General features: G+C 37.2%; 1 protein-coding gene across 3 annotated transcripts in view; it reads right to left on the reverse strand.

Annotated features, from left to right (window-relative positions):
* Grik2 (glutamate ionotropic receptor kainate type subunit 2) overlaps positions 1 to 20665 on the reverse strand; it is a 700738-nt gene that overhangs the window by 181344 nt on the left and 498729 nt on the right. For all 3 annotated transcript variants that reach the window (XM_021173658.3, XM_029482440.2, XM_021173659.3), the window contains exon 12: positions 2208 to 2431. In XM_021173658.3, the coding sequence (XP_021029317.1) occupies positions 2208 to 2431 (224 nt within the window). The remainder of the gene's footprint in view (positions 1 to 2207; positions 2432 to 20665) is intronic.

Below are 20665 nucleotides of genomic sequence, written 5' to 3' on the forward strand. Positions count from 1 at the left end.
TTGTAATCTTTAAAATTGAGCTATAAATGAATAAATGTTACCAATTTCTATCAAGTTTAAAATTTTTATTAAACTAATATTATTAATATAATAATATAGCCTACATAAACTAGGTATTAGAAGACTGCTAATAATTTGTCTATTGACTACTATTTATAATTGATGTTTTATGTTTAATATATATCATTTTATGAATATAATTTAAAGTATAAATTTAGGAATATTATATATATATATCAGATCACTAAAAGCATATATATATATATATATATATATATATATGCTTAATGAAAGAATACATCCAGCCAAATATTTTCTTGAAAGTACCACACGGTTGAATTCTTAATATACTATAAATAATATATACATATTTATAGATGTATATAAATATATTTATTATGTAAGTATAAATCTATAAATATATGTGTCCATCTATGGGGAATTATATTTTTACATTAATAGAAGTGGGAAGGCCCACCCTAAGTATAGATGCAAAAGTTTTTCTGGCCTGATCTCCTAGACTGTATAAAAGAGAGAGTCTTTACTATGCTGCACAAAGATTTTATTGCTATCTGCAGACATAGTGTGATTGGTTCCTTCATGCTCTGCTGATTCAACTTCCTACCAATGATGTCTGTGGCTTCTAATATGAGCTAAAATAAACCCGTTCTCTTTTAATGTTTTGGTCACTGTAGATTACTACAGCAACATTAAGAAAAACTAAGATATAATCCTATAAGTTGTGTTTGATTATTATTTGTTTTCCACACTAGGATTAGCAAATGCTAGGCTAATGCCATGCCACCATTAAGTAGGTTTCTTTCTTCTTTCCATATTAATGGAATATTAAAGAATGCACTGAATACATAAATATAAAAAAATACCACATCTTCAGTAATAATGACAGTGATTAAGTGTATATCTTTGCATTATATAATTTTAACTCCAAAGTAAAATGAAAATTTTGTAATTTTTAAAGTTCAAAACAAATATTATACTTCTTGATTTAGAAGAGCAATTAAGCTATAACCAATGCATTTCCTCTGAACTTGTGTTTCACAGGTTGCATCCATACTAGAAGAACAAATTTTATACAAACTGATTTGAATTTTGGGCTCACTCTAAAAATTTACCTGAACATAGTCATTCTAGGATTTATTTATACAGAGGAGGTTCATGTGAAGACACAAAAGAATGGTTGTTCTGTGTTCTAGGTGGAAAGTGTTATAGGGCTGCACTAATTCTACAAATACCTGGTCTCAATTTTCTGAATACCTGTGAAGTAGAGTGGCTTGTTGTAGTAACTGAACAAATATTTGTCCAAAGGTAATACAAATGATCTTCTTGATTTTTTTTTCATTGATCACAGAAAAGCAGAAACTAAAAGGTTATATATTTCAAACTCTAAATTCTAATTTTGAGGAAGAATAAAATCCTACAAAAGGTAAAAACCTTTAAGAGGCTCTACTATACAATTTCGATTGCTGTATGGCTGCTTAGTAGAAATAAATGCAAATTATAGTGGTCTTAAGTTGTCAAATCTCAACATTAAACTAGTTAAGTAAAATGATAAATATATAAAATATGTTATACACACTTTATTTTATTGTTTATCTAAATGAAAAACTAGTAAACTCTACTACTAGGAAAAGTGCATTGACTTTACCATAAAATTTCAAAAGAGGACAATGATTTTCAAAAGTGTCTTAATAATAAAACTGAAAAAATACGATTTATTATTTAACATTGACTATGGGGCACATAAATGCATATAGTCATAGATTATGAAAATTTCAATCAACATAGATGTTTACATCTAAAATTATAATTATTTTTTTCATAAAATATATTATCTCAAAAAATATAATGGACTTCAGTGTCATTATGGCAGCCATAAAAGTATGAATCTTGCAACATAATTATCATCTCAAATAAAGAAGAAGAAAACTAAGTTTTAACTATTTGGACTCCTTTTAGATTTTGGTTAAAAAGAGAAAAATACTTCCTACCACATTTGCAGCTTACTGACACAACCAGCATGCTTTCTGCCCCAAAAGGCAGCCTACTCATGTGATTCTTAGAAGTTTGGTAGTCTTCAGCACCCCAGCAGAAAGAAAGACAAGAAAGGAGATTGTGACTTTTGACAATTATTAGTTAGAAAAAAGAGGTAACAATTGCCAAAAAAATCACAAAAGTGAGCATGTTACCTGGCTATGACAAAGAGCACACAACTGACACCCAAGTAAGCCAGCAGAATATACATCCAGATATCAGGGGAGAGAGGATTCAGGAAGGAGAAGACGCCTGGGTTTGTACCATTGGGCTTGCGGTACAAAATACTTATTCCAAGTGTCATAAACGGCTTTGAAAAGTCGATGACCTTCTCACGAACATAGGTAATAGCCAGTGGAGCAACTGCAAGGTCAGCTTTCTGTAGAGGGAAACATAAAAAGGAAAAAAGGAAACAAAATATTGCTAAGTCACCAGTAAAATGTTTATAATTAAAGACTTCATACATGAGAATTTCTGTAATGATTATGGTAAGATCAACAACATTCTTTACTATTTAAGAAGTTACCCATTCCTATCTGATTCCTGATTTCTATGTCAGTCTTCATGAGTTAGAAAAAGAAAAGAAAATTTTGGGAATAAAAACATGAAACCATTGTATATACAATAAATGACATTTTCTTATTGAAACACAGTTATTTTTAACTGTATACCTTAACAATCATTTTTATCTATTATATCTGCCTACATATATTGATTGGATGGCAACTTCAGTAATAATTATATCAGATTCTTTAGCTCTAGAATCAAAGAAACATTTTCTGAGCCAATAGAATGGCTCAGCAAGTATAGACACTTGCTACCATGCCTAACAACCTGAGTTCCATCACCGAAACACATATGGTAAGAAAAACCAGACACCCACAAGTAGTCTTCTGAATTTTATGTGCATAGGTGCATACTGCCAACAATCATACACAGAGCTCAAATGAATTTGTGCATGTACATGTGTGCATACACACACTTACAGACACTATAAAAATTTATTAATAAATCATAATTTTTAAGAAAATACAGAAGAGTTTGTCTTAAACATGGAATCTTTAAAGGATTAAAACATTCTTTAAGTAATTTAAATATGATTTTTCCATACTACCCCAAAGTTTTATTTCTATTCCTTTAATTTGTTTTATATCATTATCATTTAATAAAAATCCCTAAAGCCCTGCCTAAACCACATTAGAAAATGAGTTTTTTTCTTTTCTCTTTTTGTTTTTGCCTTTTCCCACATTATCTCCTTTTATTGAAAATAGACTTTTTTCATATTCTATGTTCAGATTATAGTTTCTTCTCTGTGTATTCTTCCCAGGTCCTCCCCTCTGCCTCTTCTACCTAGATATATTCCCTTTCTCTTTATCATTTAGAAAAAAATCAGGCTTCTAAAAGTTTATATCATGACAAAATAAGATTTCAAATTTTCAAAAAGTTGTTAAACTTCTATTGTATTTTAAATATATTAAAACACCAATGCTTTTAAGTCACCATTTTACAATCACATATCCAGGGGGAATTGATGCTCTAAACATTGATGGAAGTGACTTCTTCAGAAACATACTGCTCTACCTAAGGCTAGAAGCCAACAACCCCACCACAGATATGAAATGACTTTCCAGATTGCTCCCAGATCCCCAACAGCACTCTCTCCCATTGCTCATTATTCTAGCTCACAATTCTGTTATCAAAGGCCAGTTAGATAACTGGAGCCAAGCAGCCCTCTGCTCTACCAGAAGTCATGCTTGTACCTGGAAACCCAGAGGCTACACAAGTACCCAGAATATCAGAAATACTCTGCTTTACCAGAGACTACAATACCCTAAACCACACAGGCCAAGTGATGTTGCACAATTCAGACCAGAGATGACATGCCTCTACCCCAAACCTCAGAGGTAATACAGTCCTCCAAAACATCAGCAAAGACACCCTAAGGAATAAGAGCTATTTGATCACCAGAAGCACAGACAACTCTGGCTAGATGACCTGAATGGAAACAGAAGCCAAGGGAAAATACATCCATCCAATTAAGGTTTACTCAGAAATTAGGAAACTAAACCTAAATTATCACAAACCCACATGTATACTGATCAGGGAAAGAACACAATTAACAATAGCCAGGGCAATGCAGTACCACCAAAACTCAGCTATCCTACTAGGTCATGTCCTTCATAGTCTAACACAGCTGAAACACAGAAAAACAGAAACACACACACACACACAGACATGAAAACCAATGTTATGAATATGATGGAGGCTCTTAAAGATGAATTGAATAAATTACTTAAAGAGATTCAAGAAAACAAAAACAATGGGGGAATTTTTTTCTTAAGAAAGCCAAGGGAAGGGGGGGATCAGAACAGATGAAGGAAGTAAATAAAACTGTAAACAAAAAAGAGAAACAAAAACAAATTTACAACAAAATCAAATCCAAGCAATATATTTCTTCTTACTCAGCCCTACAGAGGATACTAGAATGAAAAATACAACACAAGGGGGTAAACTACACCCCCCAAAACCACAAGAAATTAGTCATTTCACAGCAAACCCAAGAGAATCAATAACACATATCATCACCTCCAACAACAAAAAATAACAGGACATAACAATTATTTTTCTTAATTATCTCTCAACATCAAAATTCCTCAATAAAAAGATACAAGGTAACAGACTGGATACATAAAGAGGATCCAGCATTTTGCTGCATGCAAGAAACACACCTCAGCAAAAAAGACAGGCACTACCTGTGAGCAGAGGGTTGGGAAAAAGTTTTCCAAGCAAAAAGTCATCATGAGTTTTGCAGGCTAATTGATGAAACTAGAAAATATCATCCTGAGTAACTCAGACCCAAAATGGCATGCATGATATGTACTCACTAATAAGTGGCTATTAGCCAAAAAAGAACAGAATACCTAGGATACAATCCACAGAACTCAAGAAGGTTAACATTCAGAAGAGCCCAACTGAGAATGTTTAAATCCTACTTAGGAGGAAGAAGAAAACAATCATTGGAGGCAGAGAAAAGAAGGAATCATTGGGAGAGAGGGGAGGTGGAGGGGCATAGGGAAATATGATTAGATATGTGTGGAGGTGGCAGACAAGAGAGAAGCCCTGAGGGCCAGCAGAATGAATGCAAATATGCAGCCCCACACGGGTGTGAACTGAAGGGACCCTCTAGAAAGTACCAGAGAACTGGGAGGTGAGAGACTCTCAGGACTCAAAGAAGGAACCTTAGATGAAATGCCCAACAGTGAGGAGAGATTATTCATAGAGTCTACCTTCAGTAGAAAGACACAACATCAATTGGAAGGATGGGGTTGCTATCCCACCATCAAAGCTCTGACCCTGTCTAAAAGAACTGCAGGGACAAAAATGGTGAAGAGACTGAGGGAAAGGTAGTCCACTGACTGATTCAACTTTGCATCCATCTCAAGAGAAGGCTCTACAGCTTGACACTATTACTGATAATATTGTGATCTTACAGGCAGGAGCCTCATATGGCAATCCTCTGAGAGGCCCAACAATCAGGTGAGTAAGACAGACTTACTCTCAACAATTGGACTGAAATCTGGGTCCCCTGTACTTGAATTAGGGAAAGGCTGGAAGAAGCTGAGGAGAAAGGAGAGCCCATAGGAAGACCAGCAGTTTCAACTAACCAGCAACCATGAGATCTCTCAGACAGTGAGCTAACAACCAGACAGCATACTAAGTCTTGTCAGAGGCCCCTGACATATTCAGCAGAGGAGTGCCTACTTTGTCCTCAGTGGGAGAAGATATGTCTAACCCTCCAGAGATTTGAGGCCCTTAGGAGTGGGGAGGCCTAGTGGTGGAGGCATCCTCTTGGAGACATGGTTGAGGAGGAATGGTATGAAGAACTGTGGGGGGGCTGAAGGGATTGCAAAATTTCCAATTAATAATAATTTAAAAAGTTTAATACCCTTAGTCATCAGGGAGATGTAAATCAAAACAACCCTGAGATTCCATCTTACACCCATCAGCATGGGTATGATAAAAAATTGAAGTGATAGCACATGCTGGCAAGAATGTGGAGAAAGGAAAACATTCCTCCATTGCTGGGGAGATTGCAAATTGATACAACCATGCTGGAAATCAATTTGGAGGTTGCTCAGAGAACTGGAAATAGAACTATCTGAAGACCCAGCTATACAGTTCCTTGGCATATATCATATAGATGTTCTACTATCCCTAAAGAACAAATGGCCCACTATGCTTCTAGCAGCCATATTCATAAAAGCCCAGAACCAAAAGCAATTCAGATGTCCCTCAATTGAATAATGGCTGCAGAAAATATGGTTCATTTACACAGTGGGATTTTATTCAGCTATTAAAAATGAGGACATCATGAATTTTTCAGGCAAATGGATGTTACTAGAAAATATTATCCTGAGTGATATAATCCTGACCCCAGAGGAAATGCATGTTATGTACTTACTGATAAGTGGATATTAGCCAAAAATGACAGAATACCCATGATTCACTCCACAATCCCAAAGAAGTTATATAAGAAGCCCAAGTGAGGATGCTTCAATCCCACTTAGAAGGGAGAAAATAATCACAAGAAGAAAATGGAGGGGAAATCCTATGTAGGACAAGGAAGAAGGAAGAGCAAAAGAGGGCAGGAGACAAGAGAGAAGTCCAGAAAGCCATGGCAATGAATGGTTATAAGAGCTTCCAGGGTTAGGAGATGGAGGGAACTTCTAGAAAGTCCTAGAAACCCAAGATGTGAAAGGCTTTCACAATGTAATGTGGGTGACCTTAGCTGAAATGCCTAAGAGTGAGGAGAAAGAAACTGAAGAGTACAAACTCCAGGAGAAAGAAGGTGACACCAACACACCTTCAGATCTTTTGACCCAAAATTCTTACTGTCTAGAAGAGATACAGGGACAAAAAAGGAACAGAGACAGAAGGAATAGCAAACAATTTGTGGCACAGCTTGAGATCCATCCTTTACTTGGGTACCAAACATTGGCCCTATTACTGATATATTGTTGTGCTTGCAGACAGGAGTCTAGCATGGCTGTCCTCTGAGAGTCTCAACCAGCAGCTGACTGAGAAGGATACAGATATTCCAGCCAACCATTAGAATGAGGTTCTGATTATCTATGAAAGAGTTAGGGGAAGAATTGAAGGAACTGAAGGGGATGGCAATACCATAGAAAGATTAACACTATCAACTAACCTGGACCCCTGGGAGCTCCCAGAGACTAAGCTACCAAACAAAGAGCATACATGGTCTGGTGAGAGGCCCCTGGTACATATGAAGAAGAGGACTGACTGTCTTATCTAGTCACAGTAAGTATGTGCTTCATTCTGTAGACTTGATGCCCCAGAGAAGGGGAATGCTGCAGAAGTGGGAACCATCTCACAGGAGAAGGGAAGGGGGAATAGTGTGAAGAACTTTGGGAAGGGAGGACTGGGAGGGTAGGATAAGATTTGAGATGTAAATAAATAAAAGTTAATTAAAAGAAATAAAATATGTTTCCAGAAAAAAAAGAGTTTAAGACTGTGAAAATGTTGTAAAATCTGTAAACAAACAGAAAACATAAACAGAAAAAATACAAACTGAGAAAATAACAGAGATGGAAAATCTAGGTGAGTAAATAGGAAATAGAGATAAGAGTATCACCAACAGAATACTATATGAAAGAGTAATATGGCAGATACAATAAAAGAAACTGATGTCAGTCAAAAATGTTCAGTTTTAAGAATTCCTAATACAGAACATGGAGGAAATCTGGGACACTATGAAAATATCAAACCTAAGAATAATAGGAATAGAAAAAGGAGAATAATCCCATTTCAAAGACCAAATTAAAAAAAAATATTTTAAACAAAATCATTGAAGAAAACTTTCTTAACCTTAAGTGAACATACAAAGGTTCAAGAAGCTTACAGAACACCAAATAGTTTGGATCAGAAAGCAAGTTTTCCACACAACATAAGTAAAACACTAAATATACACAACAAAGGAAGAATTTTAATAACTACAAGAAAAAACAGTCAGGTAATATATAAAGGCAGAAATATTAGAATTACACCAAATTTCTCAAAGGAGATATGAAAAGCCAGAAGGACCTGGACTTGTAGACCACAGATGGCAGCCCAGACTACTAAAGCCAGCAAGACTTTCAATCACCATAGATTAACAAAACAAAATATCCCATAAGAAATCAAATTTAAATATCTATAATAAATACAACCCTACAAAAAGTACTTCAAGGAAAACTCCATCCCAAGGAGGCTAATTACATTCATGAAAATATAGAAAATACATAATCTCACAAAAGGAAAAGCTAAAGAAGTGAAGCATACACACACACACACACACACACACAAACACACACACACACACACACACACACACACTATCAACACCAACCCCAAATCAAAATATCAGAAATTCACAATCATTTGTCATTAATACATCTCAACGTTAAAGAACTCATTTTCCCAATAAATAGACACCGGCTAACAGGGTACATTTTTCTGCACCCACTAAAAGCACCTAGCGATTAAAGATAGATGTTACCTCAGAGTTAAGAGCAGGAAAACGTTTTCCTGTTTTTTTTTTTTTTTAAATTAGATATTTTCTTCATTTACATTTCAAATGCTATCCAGAAACTCCCCTATACCCTCCCCGTGCCCTGCGGCACAACCTACTCACTCCTGCATCCTGGCCCTGACATTCCCCTGAACTGGGGCAGATAATCTTCACAAGACCAAGGGCATCTCCTCCTCCGCCATCTTCTGCTACATATGCAGCTAGAGACACGAGCTCCGGGAGGGTACTGATTAGTTCATATTGTTGTTCCTTCTATAGGGTTGCAGAGCCCTTCAGCTCCTTGACTTTCCTTAGCTTCTCCATTGGGGGCCCTGTGTTCCATCCAATAGATGACTGTGAGCATCCACTTCTGTATTTGCTAGGCACTGGCATAGCCTCACAAGAGACAGCTATTATCAAGGTCCTGTCAGCAAAATCTTGCTGGCATATGCAATAGTGTCTGCATTTGGTGGCTGTTTTTGGGATGGATCCCCAGGTGGGGCAGTCTCTGGATGGTCCTTCCTTCTGTCTCAGCTCGAAACTTTGTCTCTGTAACTCCCTCCATGGGTATTTTGTTCCCAGTTCTAAGAAGGAACGAAATATCCAAACTTTGGTCTTCCTTCTTCTTGAGTTTCATGTGTTTTGCAAATTGTATCTTGGGTATTCTAAGTTTCTGGGCTAATATCCACTTATCAGTGAGTGCATATCATATGAGTTCTTTTGTGATTGGGTTACCTCACTCAGGATGATATCCTCCAGATACATCCATTTGCCTAAGAATTTCATAAATTTCTTGTTTTTAATAGCCAAGAAGTACTCCATTATATAAAGGTACCATATTTCGGTAACCCTTCCTCTGTTGAGGGACATCTGGGTTCTTTCTAGGTTCTGGCTAATTATAAATAGGGTGCTATGAACATAGTGAAGCATGTATTCTTATTACAAGTTGGAATATCTTCTGGGTATATACCCAGGAGAGGTATTGCTGGACCCTCCAGTAGTGCTGTGTCAAATTTTCTGAGGAACCACCAAGACTGATTCCAGAGTGGTTGTATCTGCTTGCAATCCCACCAGCAATGGAGGAGGGTTCCTCTTTCTCTAGAACCTCACCAGCATCTGCTGTCAACTGAATTTTTGATCTTAGCCATGCTGACTGGTGTGAGGTGAAATCTCAGGGTTGTTTGGATTTGCATTTCCCTGATGATTAAGGATGTTTAACATTTCTTCAGGTGCTTCTCAGACATTCAGTATTCCTCAGTTGACAATTCTTTGTTTAGCTCTGTATCCCATTTTTTAATGGGGTTATTTTATTTTCTGGAGTTCTTTGTATATATTGGATATTAGTCCTCTACTGGGTTTAGGATTCAGAAAGATATTTTTTCCCAATCTGTTGGTGGCCATTTTGTCTTATTGACAGTGTTTTTTTGCCTTACAGAAGCTTTGCTATTTTATAAGGTCTCATTTGTTGATTCTTGAACAGCCATTGTTCTGTTCAGGATATTTTCCCCTGTGCCCATATTTTTTCCCCACTTTCTACTCTATAAGCTTTATTGTCACTGGTTTTATGTGGAATTCCTTGATCCACTTAGACAAGGAGATAAAAATGGATCAAATCACATTCTTCTACATGATGACCACCAGTTGAGCCAGCACCATTTGTTGAAAATGCTGTCTTTTTTCCACTGGATGGTTTTAGCTCCTTTGTCAGAGATCAAGTGACCATAAGTGTGTGGGTTCATTTGTAGGTTTTCAATTCTATTCCATTGACCCATCTGTCTGTAGATGTACCAGTACCATGCAATTTTTATCACAACTGCTCTGTAGTACAGCTTGAAATCATGCATGGTGTTTCCACCAGAGGTTCTTTTACTGTTGAGAATAGATTTTGCTATCCTATGTTTTCATTATTCCAGAAGAATTTGTAATTGCCCTTTTCTAAATTGTTGAAGAATTGAGTTGGAATTTTGATGGGGATTGTATTGAATCTGTAGATTGCTTTTGGCAACATAGCCATTTTTACTACATTGATCCTGCCAATCCATAAGCATGGGAGATCTTTCCATCTTCTGAGATCTTCTTTGAATTCTTTCTTCAGAGACTTGAAGTTCTTATCATACAGATCTTTCACTTCCTTAGTTAGAGTCATACCAAGGTATTTTATATTATTTGTGATTATTGTGAAGGGTATTGTTTCCCTAATTTCTTTCTCAGCCTGTTTATCCTTTGTGTAGAGAAAGGTCATTGATTTGTTTGAGTTAATTTTATATCCAGCTACTTCAATGAAGCTGTTTATCAGGTGTAGGAGTTCTCTGGTGGAATTTTTAGCGCCACTTATATATACTACCATATCATCTGCAAGTAGTGATATTTTGACTTCTTTTCCAATTTGCATCACCTTGATCTCCTTTTGTTGTGTAATTGCTCTGGCTAGGATTTCAAGCACTATATTGAATAGGTAGGGAGAAAGTGGGCAGCTGTATCTAATCCCAGATTTTAGTAGGTTTGCAAAAAGTTTCTCTTCATATAGTTTGTTGCTGGCTACTGGATTGCTATATATTACTTTTATTATGTTTAGGTATGGGTCTTGAATTCCTGATCTTTCCAAGACTTTTATCATGAATGGGTGTTGGATTTTGTCAAATGCTCTCTCAGCATCTAAGCAGATGATCATGTGGTTTTTGTCTTTGAGTTTGTGTATATAGTGCATTATGTTGATAGATTTCCGTATATTAAACCATCTCTGCATTCCTGGGATGAAGCCTACTTGATCATGATGAATGATCCTTTTGATGTATTCTTGGATTCAGTTGCCAAGGATTTTACTGAGTATTTTTTTTTTTTTTTTTTTTTGGTCTGAAGTTCTCTTTCTTTGTTGAATCCTTATGTGTTTTAGGTATCAGAGTGATTGTGGCTTCATAGAATGAATTGAGTAGAGTACCTTCTGTTTCTATTTTGTGAAATATTTTGAGGAGAATTGGAATTAAGTCCTCTTTGAAGGTCTGATAGAACTCTGTAGTAAACCCATCAGGTCCTGGGCTATTTTTGGTTTGGAGATGATTAATGACCACTTCTATTTTTTAGGGGAAATGAGACTTATTAAATCATTAACCTGATCCTGGTTTAACTTTGGAAACTGATATCTATCTAGGGAATTGTTCATTTCATCCAGGTTTTCCAGTTTGGTTGAGTATAGACGTTTGTAGAAGGATCTGAAGATATTTTAGATTTCTTCACTTCTATTGTTATATCTCCCTTTTCATTTCTGACTTTGTTAGTTAGAATACTTCCCTGTGCCCTCCAGTTAGTCTGGATAAGAGTTTATTATTGATTTTCTCAAAGAACCAGCTGCTGGTAAGGTTGATTCTTTGTATAGTTCTCTTTGTTTCCACTTGGTTAATTTCAGCCCTGTGTTTGATTATTTCCTCCATTCTACTCCTCTTGGGTGAATTTGCTTCCTTTTGTTCTAGAACTTATAGGTATGCTGTCAAGCTGCTATGATATGCTCTCTCTAGTTTCTTTTTGGCAGCACTCAGATCCATGAGTTTTCCTCTTAGGATTGCTTTCATTGTGTCCCATAAGTTTGGTTATGTTGTGACTTCTCTTCATTAAACTCTAAAAAGTCTTTAATTTCTTTCTTTATTCCTTCCTTGGTATATCCAAGGTATAACAAAAGGTATATCCTTTTGTTTTAGGATAAAATGTTCTGTAGATATCTGTTAAATCCATTTGTTTCATAATTTCGGGTAGTTTCAATGTGTCTCTGTTTAGTTTCTGTTTCCAGGATCTGTCCATTGATGAGAGTGAAGTGTTGAAGTCTCCCACTATTTTTGTATGACATGCAATGTGTGGTTTGAACTATACTAGAGTTTCCTTAATGAATGTGGCTGCCCTTGCATTTGGAGCATTGATATTCAGAATTGAGAGTTAATCTTGGAAGATTTTACTTTTGATGAGTATGAAGTGCCCCTCCTTGTCTTTTTTTGATAACTTTGGTTTGGAAGTTGATTTTATTCGATATTAGAATGGCTATTCTAGCTTGTTTCTTTGGACCATTTGCTTGGAAAATTGTTTTCCAGCCTTTTACCGAGGTAGTGTCTGTCTTTTTCCCTGAAGTGTGTTTCCTGTATGCAGCAAAATGTTGGGTCCTACTTATGTAGCCAGTCTGTTAGTCCATATCATTTTATTGGGGAATTGAGTCCATTGATATTAAGAGATATTAATGAAAAGTAATAGTTACTTCTTCTTATATTTGTTGTTAGATTTAGGATTCTGTTCTTGGGGTTATATCTACATTTAGGTTTGTTGAAGGATTACTTTCTTGCTTTTTCTGGGGCATAATTTTCTCCTTGTGTTGTAGTTTTCCCTTTATTATCCTTTGATGGGCTGGATTCATAGAAATATTTGTGTGAATTTGGTGTTGTAATGGAATACTTTGGTTTCTCCATCTATAGTAATTGAGAGTTTTGATGGGTATAGTAGCATGGGCTGACATTTGTGTTCTCTTAGGGTCTGTATAACATCTGTCCAGGATCTTCTGGTTTTCTTAGTCTCTGGTGAGAAATCTGGTATAATTCTAATAGGTCTGCCTTTATATGTTACTTGACCTTTTTCTTGTACTGCTTCTAATATTCTATCTTTCTTTAGTGCAGTTGTTGTTCTGATTATTATGTGTTGGGAGGAATTTCCTTTCTGTTCCAGTCTATTTGGAGTTCTTTAGGCTTCTTGTGTGTTCATGGGCATCTCTTTATTTAGGTTAGGGAAGTTTTCTTCTATAATTTTGTTGAAGATATTTACAGGCCATTTAAGTTGAAAATCTTCATTCTCATCTATACCTATAATCTTTGGGTTTGGTCTTCTCATTGTGTCTTGGATTTCCTGGATGTTTTGAGTTAGGATCATTTTGCATTTTGCATTTTCTTTGATTGTTCTGTCCATGTTTTCTATGGAATCTTCTGAACCTGAGATTTTTCTCTTCCATCTCTTTTATTCTGTTGCTAATGCTTGCATCTATGGTTCCTGATTTCTTTCCTAGGATTTCTATCTCCAGAGTTGTCTCCCTTTGAATTTTCTTTATTGTTTCTACTTCCCTTTTTAGATCTTGCATGGTTTTGCATTCTATCACCTGTTTGTTTGTGTTTTCCTGTCATTCTTTAAGGGATTTCTTGTATTTCTTCTTTAAGGACTTCTACCTGTTTAGCAGTGTTTTCCTGTAACTTTTTGAGGAATTTTTGTGCTTCCTCTTTAAGGTCTTCTACCTGTTAACAGTGTTCTACTGTATTTCTTTAAGTGAGTTATTAATGCCCTTCATAAAAATCCTCTGTCAGCATCATGAGATATGATTTTAAATCTGAATCTTACTTTTTGGGTGTGTTGGAGTATCCAGGACTTGCTGTGGTGGGCATACTGGGTTCTGATGATTCTGAGTGGTGTTGGTTTCTGTTAGTAAGATTCTTAGGTTTGCCTTTCACCATCTGGTAACCTCTGGTGTTAGATATTCTAGCTGTCTCTGGGTGGAGCTTGTTCCTCCTGTGATTCTGTTATCCTCTGTCAGCACTCTTGGGAATCCAACTCTCTCCTGAGTCCCAGTGTTCAGAGCACTCTCTGTAGGCAAGCTCTCCTATTGAAGGGAAGGTGCACAGAGGTCTGGAGCTCAGATCTGCCTCCTGGCTGAGGAGTAAGGGTGAAGAGACCCTGTTCAAGAAGCTCTGTTGCTTCTGTGGCCAGTGTGCTCTCCTGCTCAGACTGGTCTCTGAGAGACCCAGGATATAAGATTGTGATCTCACCTTGTTCCCAGGGTCAGAGCCCTCTCTGGAGGCTGATTCTCCTCAGTGATTCTAAGATCCTGGGTGTGCTAGGCTGCCTGTGTGGAGAATCCTCCAGGACAGTCTGATGAGTTTGTGTCCAAGCTGAAGCAGGGTTAGCGTAGACTGAAACAGATCCCAGCCGCTGGTAGGGCAGGTTTCCTGCATCCCTGTTCCTGCTCACATAAGCCACTCCTGTTTGTTTCAGAACAAATGTTGTGTTCCACTCACCAGTGATCCCAAGATCCTGGGCGTGCAAGGGTTCCTGCAGAGTGGAGAGTCCTCTGTGGACAGTCTGCCAAGTTTGTGCCCAAGGTGGCACAGGGCTGGTTCCGACTGGGGGAAGATGTTTTTCAAGCAAATGGACACAAGAAACAGGCTGTTTTAGTCAGGGTTTTTATTCCTGCACAAATGTCATGACCAAGAAGTAAGTTGGGGAGAAAAAGGTTTATTCAGTTTACACTTCCATACTGATGTTCATCACCCAAGGAAGTCAGGACTAGAACTCACACAGCTCAGGAAGCAGGAGCTTGAGAGATATTTCATACAGGCTTGATTCCCCTGGCTTGCTCAGCCTGCTCTTATAAAACCCAAGACTAACAGTCTAGGGATGGCACCACCCACAAGGGGCCCTCCCTGCTTGATCATTAATTGAGAAAAGGCCCAATAGCTGGATTTCATGGAGGCATTTTCTCAACTGAAGCTCCTTTCTCTGTGATAACTCCAGCCTGTGTCAAGTTGACACACAAAGCCAGCCAGTACACAGGCTGTTGTAACCATCTAATATCTAACAAAATCATCTTTCAGCCAAACTTATTTAAAAGAGATGGGGAAAGACACTTCTTCTGCATCAAACAAAAGTCCACCAAGATAAAATTTTTATAAGAGTTGACTTGGCTGTGATGTCTCTTCACAGCAATGGAAACCCTAAGACAGTCATGAACTAGAAGCTGGATGACAGAGAAACCTAGGATAGAACCAAATGTAATCAGAAAAGAAAAAACAAATTAAATAAAATGTTTCCTAATGATACATTGCTATACTGGTAGGCCTCACATAATTGTCATCAGAGAGTCTTCCTCTACTGATGGAAACAGATGCCGAGACCTATAGCCAAAAATTGGGGAGAATTTGGAGAATCCTGCAGAAAAGGGAAAGAAAGAACTGTAGGAGCCAGAGGTGTCAAGGACACCAGAAGAAAAACATACAGAATTAACTAACTTGGACTCATAGGGGCTTATGGAAACTGAACCAAAAATAAGGGAGGCTTTATGGTTCTGATCTAGGCCCTGTGCTAATATGTTATGGTTGTGTAGCTTGGCTATCTTTTTGGACTCCTAACTGTGGGAAGAAGGGCTATCTCTGACTCTTCCTGATTTGGGTGCCATTTGTCTCCTGCTAGGTTGCCCTTTCCATCTTTAATTTGATGGCATGTGCCTAGTCTTATTTCTTCTTCATATGCCAAGTTTGGTTGATATTTGTAAAGAACACATGGCCTCAGAGGGCATTTTTCCTGATGCTTCTCACAGTCTCAGCCCTGAGGTCACAGCAGCTGCACTCCCAGTAGCTGAACTTTCTGTGGCCACAGAGAACCATGAAAACCAAGCCTTGGACTGTGGACACAAGTGATAAAGAACAACTCATGCCCACTGCAGGAATCTGCAGTGCAGCAACCCATGGACCGTGCCTGTGGCCCTAGATAACTATGAAAACCAGGCCACAGAGACCTCGTGTGTATGCAAAAGATAAAGAAGCACATGAAGTAATGTGTGGAAATCTCTAGTTGTAATTGGCTGAATGTAGCTTAAAAATTCCGATCTAGCATGACAAAAATTGCTCAATAACCGTTGGCCCAGCGGAGACAACATCGTGCAGAGAAATAATCTGCATGGGTACCACTGTGTGCTGACATCCTCTGCTCAGACAACAAAGCCTGCACTGCCAAGGCTCATCTCCAGAGGATCCAAAGACAAGGGATATTTAGTCTCATTTACCTGTGTGCTGCCAGAAGCCAGGTTACACCTGCCAGACCAGAATGGTTAGTGGGGAGAATGTGTGTAAATGAGTGCTGGTCCCTTTCAACATTTATTTGCCTTTTGCTGTTTGTGAATAAATAAAAAGTGTTAGAACCTTTTCTACCAAGTTTTGAGGAATTTGCTTTCCACCTTATTTTACAGCAGTTCGAGACAATATTGCTGGGAAGCCTGTTTTTTTCTGAAGGGAAATGGTGGAGGAGTGGATTTGGTTGGGAGGTACTGGGTAAGGACTGGGAGGGGAAAAAAGAGAGCATAAACATCAAGGTCATGTTGAAATGTATGCAAGAAGAATAAGAAGCAAACAGACATTGCAGGAAGTCATCATAATATTCTAATGCATTGCAAGGTGTCCTAATAGTTTAATATCACACTGGTTTCGATGTTAAACAGCTATATTTCTGCACTCCTTTTAATTTGATAAGCATGAAGATGTTTCTGAGGTAAACATTTTCTTTTTAGAGAACACCAAAAAATTGCAATTAACTCCTTGAAAGTATTGTTTGTTAACAATATTATTCTCAAAGCTTTCATGTGCTCATGGATGTGAGGGCTAAGGAATATTTCCTCTGTTTAATTATGGTCATATTTTATGTTAGCAAATCAGTGAAAGACCAGCTTTAGAATAATCATTGCAATGCTCTTTAATTATGTTATGTACCTCACGTATTATATTAAGAACTTCATATGAATTACCACATTTAATCCTCAGACAAACCCACTATTATTTCTTGTTCTAAGAAAGGAAAATTAATCTTAAGAACCTGGAAAATGTATTCATTCTTATGGGGCAGACTCAACAATAGAAACAAGCTACACACAGTTGTAGCCTACTCCTAGGACATAGTCATTCCACACATCTAGGAAACCAGCAAGGAATTCATACTAGAATCCATTGTCATTCACTCACTCAGCCACTCATTCATGCATCCATTCAAAACGAGTAGTAGATACATCAAGGCAAGGCCTACAAGTTATAACTCACAATCTGAGAAAATTCAAAGGTTGGGCAAAGAAAGTTTTTATGTAGGAAAGACAAAGAAGAGAAGGAAGTAAATTTTGAATAAGAAAGATAGCAACACTATTAAAGTAAGAAAAAGATAATTTAACAAATAGAAGTTACAAATAAAAAGAAGTGAACCTCAAGATTTTCTAGTTTGTTTCTCTTGTTGCAGTAGAAAACAAGCTACACTTATTTTTGTACCAGTTCACTTTGATACCTTGCCTCTGTATCAATGAAATGCCAGCTTTTATTATCTATAAAGTAACTACATAAAGATGCTTTATAGTAGTGAACATCTTTATGTTTTTAAATAAACTGTATTTTTTGGTAGGTGACATTATATTTACATATATGGGTAGAGTAACTAAATCTAACCAGTTAACCTATTTTATAAATTACCTCCACAAATCATTCATTCATGCTGAGAACAACTCAATATGAAGACAGAATTGCTTTATCATTCAAATGCATATGTTGAATGCAAATATAAAAGAGAAAAAAAACACATAGAAATTAGTCATTAAATTACTGGTCAATGTTAGAATATACAAAGAGATAATATCATTTCTCTATGTGTTATGGAAGTGCATATAAATTTGCTATATTGTATATTGCATTATCCCTATTCTGGGTAAAGAGACATGCTACTAAGACCCTTTGCCTGAATGTGTAGTACTCAAGAGAAGAGTCTCAGTTTTTCAATCTCATTCTATGAAGTATAGAGTGACAAATATGCTTGATTAATAAGTTTTGCCACATGATTATGAGGACATGGTCCAAAAGACAGATGATGAAGAAATATAGACAACTTCTGAAAATTAGTCACTGTGTGGCAGGATCGTATGCTGACTATAGCATTGGTTTCATGGCCCTACTCTTATCAGTTAGACCCACTAAGTAGCCTGAGCTTTCTGTATAGAAAAAAAAATAAATAAAGCTGCCTAAAGGAGGAATAAAAAAATTAGCCAGAAAAGTAGAAAACATAGGTGATAAAACGGAGGTGTTCACCTTCAATTTCTTACAGCTGATAGAGTGTAAGGGAAAGAGAATACAAAGCACATCGGTACTCACTAGGAGGCTCCATAAAGGATGGGAATAAATAGAATGATGGGGGATGACAATCTGTACTTACCTTTAATAGAGAAGCAGGGATGCTCTGCATCTGAACTACATGAATTGGGGCAGATTTAATGTATCTAACAACCTAGCTCATGAGGCTGTGAGTCAATCAGATTTTCTGTGGGGAAACTGAGCGAAGTAACAACCCATCCATTTTAAAGAAAAGTGCTGCATAATCCAAGGTATTCTGAGGAAAATCATTGTCCAACAAACTGGCTCATAAATACCATTGACAGTTGGTTTTCACCAGGCAAGGCTCTCATAAATACCAGAAGTTGAAACAAAATTTAAGAAAAGAGAAGCTTTACTGATGAATTTGGACATAAAGTAGGCCCTGTTTGATGCTTATTTCATTGGTTTACCAAGAAACATGCTCACAAAAAGTTAAGAAAGAAGAATGGTATGGTGATTTAGTAGAATTGCCAAGCCACGTGAAGATCACATCAGTACTTGCTAGGGGGCTCCATAAGAGGATTGGAATAAATAGAAAGGATGGGAGATGACACTCTGCAGTTACCTTTAATAGAGAAGAACAGAGAGTTCATTATTCAGGAAATAGGTGCCAGTCTTAAATGCTCTGCATCTGAACTACTTTTGGTGGAGATGAAAGACTTAAAAATCTGCTAAAAGACTCACGAGATGGAACAAAAGCAAATTATGGAACCTGCCTGGGTTACTCAAGAAAATATGTTAAGATTTGTGTCAAATTAGAGATCCTAAAGAGAAAAAAAATAGATGTAAATCCAAATTTTGTGCTGTATTTATTTTTTGTATTTATTTGTTTTGTTTTTTGATATTTTCTTTATTTACATTTGAAATGTTGTCCCACCTGCCACAGGATCTTGAGACTTCTGGTGAGTGGGACACAGCTTCTGATCCAGTCCAATCACGTGGGACCTGAGACTGCTTTGGTTGGGGAGGCAGAAATCCGGCCTGAGTAGGGCCACAAGCCTCATCCAGTCTGACCAGCACCAAAGTAGCTAGAGCACAGGGTCAGCTGACACCCACCAGCTACCCACGACACCCACCACAGAATTTTGAGACTTCGGGTGAGTGGAACACATGGTCTGCTCCAATCTTTAAACAGTGACAACGATAACAACTAACCCCAGAGATTACCAGATGGCGAAAGGTAAACGTAATAATCTTACTAACAGAAACCAAGACCACTCACCATCATCAGAACCCAGCACTCCCACTTCGCCTATACCAGGGCACCCCAACACACCGGAAAAGCTAGACACGGATCTAAAAGCATATCTCATGATGATGGTAGAGGACATCAAGAAGGACTTTAATAAATCACTTAAAGAATTATAGGAGAACATGGCTAAAGAGTTACAAGTCCTTAAAGAAAAACAGGATAACACAATCAAACAGGTAGAAGTCCTTAAAGAAAAACAGGAAAACACATCCAAACAGATGATGGAAATGAACAAAACCATACTAGACCTAAAAGGGGAAGTAGACACAATAAAGAAAACCCAAAATGAGGCAACACTGGAGATAGAAACCCTAGGAAAGAAATCTGAAACCATAGATACGAGCATCAGCAACAGAATACAAGAGATGGAAGAGAGAATCTCAGGTGCAGAAGATTCCACAGAGAACATCAGCACAACAATCAAGGAAAACGTAAAACGCAAAAAGATCCTAACTCAAAACATCCAAGAAATACAGGACACAATGAGAAGACCAAACCTACGGATAATAGGAGTGGATGAGAATGAAGATTTTCAACTCAAAGGACCAGCAAACATCTTCAACAAAATTATAGAGGAAAACTTCCCAAACCTAAAGAAAGAGATGCCCATGAACATACATGAAGCCTACAGAACTCCAAATAGACTCGACCAGAAAAGAAATACATCCCGATACATAATAATCAGAACAACAAATGCACTAAATAAAGATAGAATACTAAAAGCAGTAAGAGAAAAAGGTCAAGTAACATATAAAGGCAAGCCTATCAGAATTACATCAAATTTTTCACCAGAGACTATGAAAGCCAGAAGATCCTGGACAGATGTTATACAGACACTAAAAGAACACAAATTCCAGCCCAGGCTACTATACCCAGCCAAAC

Source organism: Mus caroli, unplaced genomic scaffold (assembly GCF_978045245.1).
Source record: "Mus caroli unplaced genomic scaffold, Mus_caroli_1 scaffold_9, whole genome shotgun sequence".
NCBI lineage: Eukaryota > Metazoa > Chordata > Mammalia > Rodentia > Muridae > Mus > Mus caroli.